Genomic DNA, 15,633 nt, shown 5'->3' with positions numbered 1-15,633 from the left:
ACAGCCTCCCACCCCTCCCACCCCGTGCAGATTTGTCCAACAACAGAAAAGCTATAGCTTTGCTGCCCCACCCCACTAGCCCTAACCAACTAGAAATGTAATATGATTGTCACTTTTGTAAACCAATCCTAAGTAGAATGGTCACACTGCTTTTAATATTCCTGAAGCTGTGCTTAAAAGGAACTTACATGTCCCTCTCAGGGTGGTCACCATTTTGTATAGATGCCCTACCCACCCCACATGCATGTGGTATAGTAAATGCTCTTGGTGATTGCATTGTGACTGGTGGTTTTTTTGGAGACTTCTCAAGGATCCTAATGAAAACCAATGCCTTGTGCATGGTCTTAAGTGGTCCTTTCAAAATCTTTGGAGGTGATATTCTCCAGTTCCCAATCACTAATGAAAGCAGTGAGGTCATCCATTTTCTACAACATTTAGTGAGAAATGCTTTATGGATCTTGACTGTGTCCTGATTTTCACAGGGGGCCTTCAGGCCCTTCTTCGTCTACCCACGTTCCTCGCACAGTTCTCCGCATTAACTAACCTCGGACTGGTGCCTTGGGCCCCCAGTGGTTCAATCATGTTAGTCTTGCTCATTTCTAACTAAAACACTTTTTTCAAACTGAATTTTTCTTCAGCCTCAATTCTAAAGGATGAACTAGCTAATAATTAAGCCACAGCCACAGCTCGTTATCTTTCTGTTTCATATGTTGCTCTCCACCACCTCTAATTGGCAGCTCCTCTTGTTTGTAGCTATAAAGTACCATAAGCTCTCAACCAGTTTCTTTCCTCTTAACTCACTCTTCAGCATAACCCGAAAGTGAAATGAGATTTCTGCCTATGCATTCCATTTTATGTAACTAGTCATATTAGAAAAAATTAATGTGATAACTCTGGAGTTCTCTCTGTAACCTTTCAGGAATTATTATATATCTAATAGTATTGCATTTAAAACTACATTAAAGTTACATGTGTGCATGCATGAGTATGTATATATGCATGAGCATATGTGTATGGGTGTCTGTGTGTCACAATAAGCATGTGGAGGGCAGACGACAACTGTGGAAGTAGAAAACTATTTCCCACTATGTGAGTGCCAGGGATCCAACTCAAGGTGCCATGTACCTCTACACATTAAGACATTTTGCTACACCTCTCCCCCTTATTATAAAGACAGAGAATACTGCTGAACTGTGAAAACTGCAAGCCACCTTGGAAGTCTTGGGCTGCAGCACTCTCTGCATCAGCCTTGCAAGAGTTGGGTCTACAGGAATATATCACTAGACCATGTACCCCTTTTAAATAAAATTGACTTTGAGATCTCAAATATACCTAATTGCAAAGGATTCTGCAAATAAGGAGCTACAGACCTGCATAACTCCCCTGACTCAGAAATATAAATCCTTGTGGTTTTCACATGAATGTATCAACAGATGGACAGATGAGAATATAGGCCCTCAAGTTATAATAAACTGAATGGATAGTGAAAATGTGATCTAGATAAACAATACTATCCAACTGTGGTAATGTATTTTTTATGATCTAATAAAGCCACTGATCAGAATGCAAAGCTAGCCACAGTCATGGAAGCTGGGCAGTAGGAGACAGGGAGTAATATGGAAAAAACTGTAAAGTAGCTGTCAGAAAAACAGACATGCCAACCAGCTGGGGAATGGCCACAGCATGGCAGTAGCAGCACCAGCAGAAGCCGGGAGACCCCCCTCTTGGGGCATTCAGGAATGGCAGCCAGCCCAGGAAGAAGACTCTGCTTAAAAATGATATCCGTGATCCCTAGTGGCTCGGCAACCTGAGACCCTCTGTGAAGCACATTATCAGCAAACTAATTGGGACAGGCCTTTTGCTGAAACCTGACACAGAATACAGAGTGCACCAAAAAAAAAAAAAAAAAAAAAAAAAAAAACCCCTGGAGTCAGATGTGCACAGCATTCAGTGAGCTGAAAACTGTGAGATCAAAGGAAACTTCACACTCTTCCTCACAAGACACTGAAGAACTGCACACTGGCAAGTCTATAATCCTAGCCAGGGCCCTGAACGAAATCACAGAGAGGAGAAGGAAACAAAAGGATAAAAGATGGAAGGGAGAAACCAAAGTATCCTGATTTGCAGACACAATGATTGTATATATCAAAACCCAAAGACTCCACTAGAAAACCAAGAGCTGACACTTTGAACAATATGTCAGGATGCAAACTTGACATATAGGAAATTCATAGCCTTCCTACTGACCAATGACAAACATGCAGAAGATGCAATCAAGAAAGAAGTTCTGTTCAATAGCCTCAAACAAAAAAAAAAACCTAAACAAATAAAAAAGTTGAAATAAACTCCACCGAGGCAGTGAAGACTTGTACAGTGAAAAGAAAACCTTAAAATATCAAAAGGAAGATGCTAGAAGATGAAAAAACCTCATGATCGTAAATTAGAATGACATTGTGAAATGGATGTACCACAAAAAGCAGTCTACAGGTACAGTGCCAATCCCCTTCAACAGTCCACACCATGCCTGCAGAAAACCACAGAGAACAATCCTAAGGTTAACACAAAAACACAAAGACAGGTTGTCAAGGGAAGCTTTTTTCTTGAGAGAAGCCTTCCGGCCAGCCTGGTTCTAGAGCCGCATCAGTCCCAAAGAAACACACAGGAGGCTATATTAATTATGAAGCTGTTGGCCTTGCTTGTTTCTTACTGGCTAGCTCTGACTTAAGTAATTACCCCATAATTGTTAATCTAAGTATTTCTCTTACCGGAGAATAGTTCTGGGCTTCCTACCCCATGGTGTTACATCTTGACTCTTGTGTTTCTCCTACCCAGAGTCCTCTGGACTCCTAGTCCCTCCTATCTTGGTTCCCTATTGGCTCAACAGTGCTTTATTGACATAAGACTTCCCCAACAACAGGTAAAGCAAGTAAGCACTGTGACAAGTACAGACACTCTCTGTACTTCGAGGACTCACTGTGTTACGAGAATTGTAAATCGGTTTCCAGTACAAAGTACAAGGCAGATTTTAAAGAGCCTCTAATAAAATATGAAATGTCTCTTTAATCTTTCAAATGAATTATACACCAAAATATTACAACAGACTCCATATTTATCAACATACTACCAAAGTAACTTTATCTGTCATTCTCATGCTGTTACTAGCAAGTTGTAAATTACCTATGTGGTTTCTCTCTATAGAGAAAGATTCTTAGCCTCCTTGTTCATCTAATAGTCATCCCGAACAGTACTGGCATGAACAACAGTGTGTTGGGGGACTTTTGGTATTTCTGGAAAAAAAAAAAAAGACTACATTTGACGGAAAGAATCTAATATTCCTCTTCTGTTTTAATTAACCTTTAAGCGTCTTGCCACTTTTTTTTTAAGCAGCTTGAGATAAAAAACAAATCAAGCTGATCCTCCAGGCATCTATAATAAGATGACAAAAATAAGTACTTGTTTATTTAAGACACTGAAGTCATATGAAAAAGATGAGTTAACCTAGTATTTCATGATTGAGTATAATTTAAGAGCTAGGTTGAAGTGGAAATTACAAACAGGCTTTTTAAAATACGATAAAAGTACCATATATCCAACCAAAATTACAAAAGTAACATTTTAAAGTCTGAATTTTTTTTAATGAAAGTTACTGATATGGACTAATCATAAATTCATTGCATGATCATGAAATCAATGCAATGACAGCAATTTCAAGGTAAGAGCTTAGTTTTAAAAGTTTAAGTACCCCACCAAAAATATGCATAAAATATGCATTCAGTAGAAGATCATTAATAGCAGAATTAATATATATTTGTACCATCACAGGAAACTAAAGAGTTCCAGCAAAGGGCTGGCATATACATAGTCACTGAATTCTTCAAGATTACTACATTTGTTTGTAAAGTTCTGACATGTGGTACAGTATTAGCCAGCCATTAATGCACATAGTGCTAACTATGAGAGCTTCCAAATTATGCCTCAAAATACACACAGAGGGGACAACTTCTGCATAGGCTAGGAGATGGATAAGGGACAGATAGGTAGGAAGCAGACAGGTAGGGGTTGGATAGGTGATGGATGGATGGATGGATAGGAGATGAACCAGCAAGAGATGAACAGGTAGGAGGTGGATGCATAGGAAGACATGGAAATTATGGTGACAGGAGGGAAAAAGCCTATCATCCAGCAAGAATTCCAGCACAGTTAACATCTGGGGGCTAGCAAGATGGCTCAGCAAGCAAAGGCACTTGCTGCCAAGCCTGAAAACCTTAGTTTGCGCCCTGAACCCCACATGGTGTTAGGAGAGAATCAAATCCTGTAAGCTGTACTTCCACTTCTACGGGTGGCCATGGCACTCACATGCTGCCTCCATAAATGTAAAATAAGTGTACCCAAAGTACATTTCCTATGTGGATATTTTCTGCTAAAGCAGGCTTAAAGTCTGAATGTAAATGACCTTGGGTAGAACCTCACTCCTTTTCCCAGACATTGCCAGAATTCTAACAACCATGAATATTAAATATATCCCACTTTCCAGTGTCCCTGTGAAACAAACTTTTACCTTATGAATTTCAACTCCCCAAGGTACCCCTTAGGAAACACCCAGTGATATAACAGTAACTTTAAACTCTACCAAGACTCCACATCTGGCTGCTATAAAAACACTAGCTACAAATCTCACTTGAGGAGGCGTCACTCACTTTTTGGTACATCTTACTTTCTTCTGAGTGCCCACACCACTTCTCTCCTAGCTCTCATGCTCAATAAATTCTCTAACTCTTCTTCATAAATGGGATATTCTTGAATTTGACCCAAGTCAGAGTAACTAAAACTGTAGATCTCATCAGGCTGCTCCCAAACATAGATCCCCAAACACAGACAAGGCATTTAAGTACTTGTTCAGTCATTAAACAAGCATAAATTAACAGAGCAAAACCATCAGTGGCTACATATAACAACAACAGAGAATGCAGAGAAAAAAGGGAAAACTCAGGAAAGATACAAACATGGACCTCAGCACCAGCACATGTGTGAGAAGATGACCTGATACCTTGGGATGATTCAATACGTTAGTGAAATTGTCCACTCTCTGTATCTTTATTTAAAATGCAGTTCCAGGCCACTGGTGAGACTTTGTCTCGATGAAACCAAATACAGAGAGCCCTGAAAGGCCATAAGCAAGACCAGGCATGAAAAGTCATAGATGCCACAAATTATCAGGTTCAAGAATCAAGAAGGGGAAGCCATTAGAGAACCTAGGAGTATAATATGATATAGAATATTCTAGATAAGTGTTCGCTACATAGTTCAGGCTTAAGAACGGAAGAGAACTTTCCTTTAAAAATGTGAACCCCTCCCCACGCATATCTAACAAAAAAATGGTAATTTGGGTCAGCTCAGTCCAGAGGAGTTGGGATAAGGAAAATGGACCTTTACTTATATTTACAAGTTTGTTTCCTGCATATAAACCATACGCTGTGACTTACTACAGGTTAGGGAAAAAAAAAGACATGGTTGAATGGTTGATAAATTTATAGTTTTTTAAAAGATTTCTTTTTATTTTATGTGTTTGAGTATTTGGCTCGCATGTAAGTCACCATGAACATAAAGACCCTAAGATGCCAAGACAACTCACAAGTATTAAATTCCAGAAGAAATGTGAAAAACTTGAAAAACCTACATAGTTTTATAGTAAAAATGACACCATTTCTCATTGGAAATTGAGGACAAAAGAGCACTGTTGCACTCTTAAATTCCTAGAGTTCCTCACATGTAGGGGTTATCATATAATTTTCCCTTTAGGATTAGAATAGACAAAATGCAATAATACTAACTCTTATTAGGGAATCTTCTATTTGCTGATTAGCCCATTTCAAAAGCTCAAAAAAGGATACTAAAATGTTCATTCATCTATGTGCACAAGCTATAAAAATCCTGTAATTAAGATGACTAATATATGATATTCTTTCACAAAGAGGACTAAGGCGTAACTTATTAAGCCACAGTTTGTGCTTAATGTTCCTAAACTGCTTATGCAAACAATATTTTTGCATAAATAGGTGTTAAACAACTTATTTCCTTCTGGGACTTTGAAATGAGAACATAACTAAGAGGATATGAGTATGATTAGCCTCAAATAAAACTTCAGCAACTGGTCTTGAAAAAGTCACCTTGGTAGATAACCTTCACACATTTCCACGGTAGATGCCAGAGGAAGCAACCATGGCCCGCGTGACTATAGAAGACTCCTGCAAGCTTGCCTGCGACTTCTATACTTCTTGTTCCACACATGCATTCCCCTTCCCGATCTCCTTCTATTCCTTCACTGCAAATCACAGCCATGACTGAATGAGCCCTCGGAGTTCTCAAAGACAAGTACTGAAACTGGAGTTTGTCTTTGATACTTCCCACACAATACTACTAATTTGTCTTCATGGCACGTGGAAGTAAAATTACAAATAATGACTTGTGGACTCAGTGAAGATGTGATAATTCCTTTTAAGTAAATTTATGAAAAATATAATAAATGGGTGATTCCTTCTAGTTAACAAACCATTCATTTGGGATAAATGGTTTATGACATAAATTCCAAATTACTAATTAAAGTCAAATCTTAAATCATATATAGTTACATGATGAAAATTAGTTATCAAAAATGGTTCTTGGAATTCTCTCTCAAGATAACCACAAGACTGTGTTATTGTTTCACCCCTTTCCAATCTCTTGCGGCCCACAGGGTTTCATGCCCAAGTGACATTCTTACTTCCTACTTTATAAAGAAAATCAAGAGCAGACAAGGCTCATTCTTTGTCTTTACCATGTTCCAGCCTGAAGCATTACATTTACAAGCTGAAAATGATCCGTCAATCTAAGCACCATTGTATGTCACCCTACCCTGGCTACTCAAGAACTTTGCTCATTCAGCTCCAACTGAGTAAATTTATTCAGTTTCAGTGGTCACATTTTTACATCTCTACTGAATCTTTCCCATTACTTTATCCTCTGAATAAAACTCTCCCATCAGAAGACTCTCTATTGGCTGATCTTCATGTTTTTCGTGTGTGTCAGCAGGGCAGGCTGATGATCAGACTTAGGGCCTTAAGGAAGCTGAACAAGCACTGACCATCACTGAGCTATATCCCCAACTCTGTACTGTCACATTTCTGTGGCCTTTTCAGGAAGACTGCTGAAAGACCTCTTTGTTTCTGTCTTGCCCCTTCTTTCTCCTCCTGGACCCGCTGAAATCTTTCCCACAATCTCAAGGATGAGTTTAGTGATACATATTGTCTATTATCCTCAAGTAACTATAAATAGTGCCCTCTTCACTCTAATAGTATTTTCACATGGAGATGAGTTACCTAAGATGGTTGACAACTAAGGACAATGGTGCTAAAACAATCGTAAAATTTTGGTCCACATCTTTGTTTTTTGATATTACCATAGAGGCGGCTATTCCCTCCTTTCAAATTACTTTCTTCCATTAGCTTATAATTTGTTCTCCTTCACCAACATTTCCTCTTTAACATCCTTTGCTAGAATCTCATTATTTACTTACTGATATGATGAGGATTCGATCCTTTTTCTCATGCTTCAGATACATGTAGTCCCATGATTTACATATCTTGTGTAATTAACACCTGACTTGCCATCTCTAGTCAAGCCATCTCTCCTAGACTTCTGACAAGGCTACGAGGCCCCTTTCCTTCAAAGTTTAACAGACATCCCGAGGTTAATATTTGCATAGATGGCCTCCCAACTGCTACATGTAACTCTTCTCCTAAACTCTCTATTGTTAGTTAACAATATTGAACAGTTATGCAGATTGACAGCTGTGGTGTAATTGATATCTCTATCTCTCTTCCACTACTCATCCATTCGTAAATTAAATGTACTGAGTACCTGTTATTATATCATACATAAAACATCTTCTGCTAAAACAATAATTCTTCCTCTCGGTGACTAAAAGAAACTATTGCTCTTACTCCACACCTACCCTCTTGCAATTCAGTTTTTACAGAGTGATGCAATCACTTTAAAGCACATTTCTAACTCAAACTCTTGGTAATCCATCATGCTAGGAATAAAATTTCAGATCCTTATCCTAGCCTCTGACCTCTCAGGAATGATCTACCATTCTCTTACCATCTACCACATCCCAGATATAAATGCATGGCAAGAGCACACATGTAAGAAGCTTTTCACTACCTGTTCCTCCGCCTGGGGCCTTCTTCAGAAGTTTGTATAATTTATATATTTCACCCAGGTTTTTAATCAAATTCTTCTTCAACCATAGACTTGTTGTAATATACTCTACTTACAATAGTTATTCTATTTAATTTCTTTTCCCAATTCTGTATTCTCAGTGCACATCATGACAAATTCTCTTCAATATTTCTATTAAATAATCACATGATCCATACAAGGATATAAGAATGAATATAGGTATTCATATATAAATAAATCTGAACATATTACTCTTATTGGCAGGCCTCAGGTATTTAACAGTATGTTCTCATGTGACATATATATCTCATATCTGTGTATAAAAGACCCAGAGAAAGCTATTGAGGTTCAAACTTCAAGCTGTTGATTGGAAAAGCAAAGCAACCAGCCACCAAGCTTTCACCTATAGTTCAGGCTAAAAGGGCTGATCCCAACTCTTCACCAAGCCTCAAACTGTTGCCTCTCCTCAGTGTGGCTGGAGAATGAATGCCCAATACTGAAGCCTATCCTCTATACCTCCCTAATGCTGGGATTAGAGGTGTGTGATCCCAGGTGCTGAGATCATCTGTGTGTGAGCTGTTCCTTTTTAAAACTGTATCAATCTTGTGTAGATCTGAGTGGCCTTAGACTCACAGAGATCCATCTACTCTTAATCTGGAGTCGATTTCTAGATGTTGGGATTAAAGGTATGTGTCTGGCTTCTATGGCTTGTGGCTGACTTTACTTTCTGAATTCTCAGGCAAGCTTTAATAAATCATAAATAATATATCACCACATCTGTCCAAGTGAAATAAGGACATAACTCTAACAACACAGAGAATAAAGTCTTTAGCCAAACCATTCAGTCCCAATACTAGCATCACTACTCCACTGGCAGCTGAAGGCCACCGTGTGGCTGCTACGCTACTTTGGTCACTTGTAACACAAAAATAACTCCATATCTGACCGAGTTTTATAGATATTCAATAAGTCTAGAGTATGAAGAAATTTGAACAGTGACAGCGGAAGAGGAAAGGACTCAGACATATATAGGGGTAAGGTTCATCTTCTGATGCCAGAAGGGCTTAGAAAGATGGATTTCAGCTTCTGAAAGATCAAATTAGCTGACCTATGTAATTATATCTAGCAAAACTGTCCATGGTAAAAACAAAAGCAACTCATAGATTATTATACCTAGCAAAATTGTCTATGATAAAAACAGACTAAAGCAACTCTTAAATATAAACCAATTCTACAAAAGATACTGAAACTAAAGAAACACACACATGCACACAAAAGAAACTACAGGGGAAAAATACAAAATACCAAGACAACTAATCAAAAACAGTCTAGGAAATTATGACAAAATGGATAAAAGAGCACAAACAAACATATCTATTAATAAGAATCCTGAATGTTAATTATCTCAAATCCTCAATAAAAAACATAACAGAATAGAAGAGCAGATTAGGCCTGGTGGTGGTGGTGCAAACCTTTAATCACAGCACTCGTGAGGAAGAGACAGGTGGATCTTTTTGAGTTTGAGGCCTTCCTGGTCTAGTGAGCCAGTTCCAGGACAGTCTCCAAAGCTACAAAGAAACCCTGTCTCAAAAAACAAAAAGTAAAATAAAACGAAATGAAACAAAATAAAAAAACCCACACAGAAGAATGGATTAGAAAACAGGATGCATCTTTTTGTTGCCACTCAGAAAAACACCGTATCATCAAAGAAAGAACCATCTTTGGTTAAAGTGTAAAAAAAGTGTTACAAACAAATGGAAAAAGGAAACAAGCTGGTTTAGCTTTTATTTTTAAAGGTATTTATTTGGTGTGTGTATAGCTATGTGCTGGACACAGGGCATATGTGGAAGACATAAGACAACCTGTGAAAGTAGGTTCTCTCCTGCCTACAGTGTGGGTATCATAAAACAACAAAGACTTACAGCAAAAGAAATGGATGTAAAACTTGACTGAGCTAAACCACTAATAGTTACACAGGAAAACAATTTCATATCCTACTATGACGCTTGTATAACCATGTTCAATATGCCCTATTCACATGAAGTCACCCTAGGTGTCCATCAACTGATAAATGGATAATAAAAATGCGGTACACATGCACAATGAAATTCTATATGGGTATAAAGAAAAATGAACTCAATGCAATTTCAGATAAATGGAGCAATGTTGAAAGAAATTAAACTGCATGCCCAGAAATCCAGGTACTGCATGTGCCCTCTTTCATATGCAGATAATGGGCTCTGTGTGTCTGACATGGACTGCCTGGGGAAGCAATACAGTTAGGAAGAGATCTGCGGAGTCAATAGATCATAGGTAACACCAAAGTAGAGACAGTAATATTGGGAATGGAAAGGGTTAGGAGGATGGGGGAATAAAGATATGGGGGGGGGTAACCAAAATGAAGTAATATGAAAAAAATATGGAAACTTAGTATTTCCTAAACCAATTTTAAAATCATAAATATACTTCATAGGAAGATACCTTGCATTACTAGATAATCTGCTCCTAGAAGCAGTGAGACATTAAACAAAACCCCAAAAGTGGTGTAAGACACCTTTGTAGGTCATGGAGGCCCCAGAGGTCCCTAGTAAAATACAGCTCTAGCTTTTCTTGGTTGCCTGCCAAAACTATATGATAAGACCCTATTGTTGAAGACACCATATAACCTTAGTCACAAAACACAGAAAAATAAAACTAGAATTGAAGGAAACCTCCTCCTGATGGCTAGCTATCAGTGTTGGGAGGTACGCTGCAGGCTTTCAGGATAGACAACATCAAGGGTCTAACCCAGCAGTGAACTCTATGAACTATAGCATCAACCTGCCAGGCATGACATATCCCTGTTATGGGGTAGCCAATTGGTTTTTAAATTAGATTTCAGACCTGGCCCATAGAAGGGAAACCATGCCTGGGTATTGTAAGCCTAATCAAAAATCCAGTTCTCAGAGAGTCATAAGTAGACCCCATGAGATAAATCAGTTTTCAATTTATCTTTAAATAAATAGAAACAACTAGCCTCTCTCTGTAGTGAATGGTGGTTAATTCACAGACTCATGGCTGCTAAAGACACTGAGAATGAGTGACAAATAAAGGCTCATTCACAGCCAAGTCATTCATATTCTCCTGCCTCGAGGTAAGGAACAAAGTGGAAGAAGCAAGGGACAGAATTCAAGGGCTGAAAGACAGGGACCTGGGTAGAGAAATCCCATCCCCTTGACACAGCACTGCCAATCATCAACTACAGCAGCTTCAGTTTCTTGTGTACACGAGAGCGGCATCTCAACAGTCAGTCATGGTTGGGAGGAGTTTATGGGACCTTGTCTCTTCACACTGAAGCACTGGCTCCTGGAAGACCGGGAGGAGAGCCATCATCTTCAGTTGTGCGCCCATGAGGCAACCTCAAGGACCCAACTGGTCACACAGACGACACTGGTCAAAGCCAGAACCACACAGGCAGAAAGCTGTGAATGTGGCAAGAGCTCACTAGGGAAGAGGTAGGAGGAGCAGGACAAGGAAGGAGACAAGAGGACGGGCTGAGAGCGCATCTAAGTGTGTCGACAGCTGTGATAGTGTGCTTACTCTGACACAGATGTCTTTCAGAGGAAAGCTTCACAGCCCTGAAACAAATCCTTCACAGTTTTCCTAAGGAGCATGAGAACAACATTCTTGTTTTGGGAGAAAAAAAAATGAAGCACTAAGGTCCTAGAAGTAAAAGTAATAAGATATGATGAAATGTTTATTTGTTGTTTGACCTTTAAATGGATGAGTTATAAAAGAGTTGTAAAATGAGAAAGTTTGTAACAGTGATTTAATTTTCATTGTTACTAAAACTTTCTAGAAGTCACAGTCTTCTGAATAGTCACCCCAGATTCTGCCACCTGCTTTATTCTATGCATGCTTTTAAATTGCATTTGTAGAAAAATGTGTGAACTGGAGATCAATATATCAAGCCAAATACACAGACTCAGAAAGATGAACGTCACATAATTTCTCTCATATGTTGTGATAGTTGGTTTTATGTCGGTTTGACACAGAAACTAGAGTTATCTGAAAGGAAGACTCTTAATAGAGAAAATGCCTCCATAAGATCTAGCTGTGAGGCATTTTCTTAATTAGTGATTGATGGGCTAGGGGTCGTGGGTTCTATTACAAAACAGGCAAGCCAGTAAGCAGCACCCCTCCATCATCTCTGCATGAGTGCCAGCCTCCAGGTTCCTGTCCTGTTCCTATTTGAATTCCTGTTCTGGATTCCTTTGATGATGAACAGCTCTGTGGAAGTGTAAGCCAAATAAACCCTTCCTCCCCAATTTGTTTTTTAGTCATGCTGTTTTGTTACAATAGTAATTGCAACTAAGACACATGTGGAAGTTGTGTGTGTGTGTGTGTGTGTGTGTGTGTGTGTGTGCGTGCTTGTACACGCATGATGCATAAAAGTAACACATGGACTATGAAGAGGGAGGAATTGTAAAGGAAGAGAGAAAATAGAAACTAATAAGAAGAAAGAGGAAGCAGGGAGGAGAGATGAGGGTTGAGGTAATATGAGGGAAGTACAATATCTATATGTATGTATGTATATATACAATGTTATAATGAAACACATTATTTCATACACTAAAAATTAACACAAAAGTACTTTTAGTAAAAAGATGATTACAGATTTAATCTAAAATCTAGTATCTATATGAGTTTTAAAAATGACTTTCTAATCAAACTAAAAGTAAATTTTTAAGAAAGAAAAAATTAGATATCCTCTACTTGAAGTTCAATAACAGAAATTTGGGGAAATCATACCTCATCCGTGTTATAGATTATCTGGAGACCTGAAGAAATCATTTCTACCAGGTAAAGGAGAAAAAGTGACACTGCATTTATCTGAAAACAAACAGTAATAGTTAAAGGTTAAAGGAAAGGATGAAAATATTATGATATGAAATTAAATATACATGTTTCAATTTTCATCAGTAGTGCCAGATAAAAGTAATTTCTTCTCTATCACTAAATAAAAGATTTGAACCCAATACAGAACAAGAAAAGCAACATTTTATATGAAGGGCTAAAATGTCAAATCCATGGTGCTGATTAAAACAGGACTGGGTCTGAGAAGGCTATAAACAGAGTTCTAGCATGGATTCGGCAATATTTGTTTTCCTTCAATTTTAAAATTCTGAATCTAAAATGCTTCTTTTTGGAATAGTTTTGCCCCAGAGGAACTAATATAATGCCATCCATTTGTAATGAAAAATCTGTTTGAAAAACAAGACATCACACCTCCACCAATAAACTATAAACAATGAGGAGTGCATCTTGAAAACATTCGCATTAGAAAGCAGAATTTATAGAAACAAAGGAACGTGTTAACTTTAATCATTGGTATGCTATATAATTTAAAACTACTTATGAAAAAGTGTTAAGAACACATGAAACTATAAGTGCTTTATAGCAATGCTTCCTAATTTAACCATAAAAGATTCCTAGTAGACTATATGAAGCAGGAAAGCGCAATCTCCAATATGGACACCTCTTGAGTGATGATTAATTTTCAGTGTCACCTGGATGTGGAACAAAATGGCAGAGGAAGTACAAATTCTTGCTCTGTTGACAGAGCTAGGATACTCTTATTCTGGCTTCAACGTTAAACCGGTCTCTTAGGTTTGGGGTTCCAGTTAAGTTTGGGGTTCCAGCGCTCCAACACCACGCATCCTTTCCCAGGTTTGGTCCTTCAGCCTCAACTGAGAACCACACTTTCACCATTTTGAAGGCTAAGTTCAGCTACACAGTGAGTTGTAGCCAGTGTGAGTAACAGTGAGGCCTCGCTGAGTATTTGAAAACAACTATTAAGAAAGACTTTGCATGTGTGCCACACTATGAAATTTTAAATGTCTGAGACAATAGATGTGCCACTTGTCATGATCTGATCATTGTATCTGTTTATTAAAATTATATACAGTATCCCATCAATATAAAGAGTGCTTACCAATTAAAAATATTTTTCATTATACATATTCCCCCAAAGAATTAAAATGGCAAATGTGAACAACACCAACAATAAAAACTTTAATTCTGCTCTTTGAGAGGACTACTCTTTTTTGATGTAAGCTCGTTGAGACTTTTAAAGCCTTCTTATAAATTTAGTAATTCCAAGGCTTTAAACTTTAGTGCATTTTAGTTGTTAGTCTATACACATGCACACACACAAACCACAGTTCATGAGTGGAGGTCAGAGGTCAGATTTCCAGACTTGGTTCTCTCCCAGGTCATCAGGTTGGATGGCAGGTACCTTTACATATGGAGCCATCTCACTAACCCAAAGTTTTCTTTTGTTTGTTTAAAGTAAAGCTAATGTCACACACTTTTTACTTTGATTTTAATAATCTACAGCAAAGTTTTAGATAATACATTTAACTGCATCATCATTAAAAATAAACAAACACAAAATCTCTGTTACAAAGTAATGGGGTTCTGTGTAGCATTTTCTGTGTTTGGAGACAGAACACTAAAGTTTAGAATTCTTCTAAATTTATGAATAAACTTTCATTTCTGAAGGTAGGTTTCTTTTCCTAAGTATAAACGATAACAGAAGCCACTCAACTGATTCATTAATTCAATAAAACATTTACAACAGAATGGGGAAACTATTGAGAGAGAGAGAGAGAGAGAGAGAGAGAGAGAGAGAGAGAGAGAGAGAGAGAGAGAGAGAGAGAGAGAGAAACTCCAGCTGGAGAGAGAGTTCAGCTGGTAAAGTGTTTGCATAAATGAAGACATAATGATCTCCAGAACCCATGCTGAGTGTGGTGGCATCCTCTTGTAATCCCAGTGCTGGAAAGGCAAAAAACAGTCAGATCCCTAGGGCTCACTATCTAGACGACCCAGCCTAAGCAGGGAGCACTAAGGCAATGACAGACGCTATCTCAACATGAACAGTACCCAAGTAACTACTCTGGAGGTTGTCCCTGGCCTCTAGATGCACTCATGTACTATATATAGATGTATGTACATGAATACCTGTAAGTGTATGTGTATGAGTAAGTACACCTGACCATAAGAAAAACTCTTATTTTTAGTAAGGAATATGTGATTAATAAGTACCTAATTCCAAAATAACAGAATGCATAAGTTTAAAAAAGAAAATCTGTTGGGAAGAAATAGTATATATAATATATCTTACAAACAAGAAGAGAGGATTTCCATCTTAAAATACACAGATGTGGGGTGGTAGTGAAAACAAAAAAAAATTGTGGTAGATTCTCAGCATAGGTATAGAATTTAACAGAATACAAATCCGATAGGTCTCAAAAATATTTGTGATATTCCCATAGAAGTATTTAGTCTTAGTGGATGCTGATATACTAAAAATGATCTGTGGCCCAACAAAAACTTTTGAATAATTGTTATACCTAGTTGATGCCTTCTATT

At 38.0% G+C, this 15,633-nt stretch overlaps 1 protein-coding gene across 6 annotated transcripts in view; it reads right to left on the bottom strand.

The window, feature by feature from the left end:
• Positions 1–15,633, bottom strand: part of Phkb (phosphorylase kinase regulatory subunit beta) — a 183,520-nt gene that overhangs the window by 117,360 nt on the left and 50,527 nt on the right. For all 6 annotated transcript variants that reach the window (XM_013119905.3, XM_005079191.4, XM_005079190.4 and 3 more), the window contains one exon: positions 13,012–13,092. In XM_013119905.3, the coding sequence (XP_012975359.1) occupies positions 13,012–13,092 (81 nt within the window). The remainder of the gene's footprint in view (positions 1–13,011; positions 13,093–15,633) is intronic.

This window comes from Mesocricetus auratus, unplaced genomic scaffold (genome assembly GCF_017639785.1).
Source record: "Mesocricetus auratus isolate SY011 unplaced genomic scaffold, BCM_Maur_2.0 Super-Scaffold_100045, whole genome shotgun sequence".
Classification (NCBI taxonomy): domain Eukaryota; kingdom Metazoa; phylum Chordata; class Mammalia; order Rodentia; family Cricetidae; genus Mesocricetus; species Mesocricetus auratus.
Note: the sequence above shows the minus strand (reverse complement) of the source record. Positions and strands in the feature narration are given on the sequence as shown.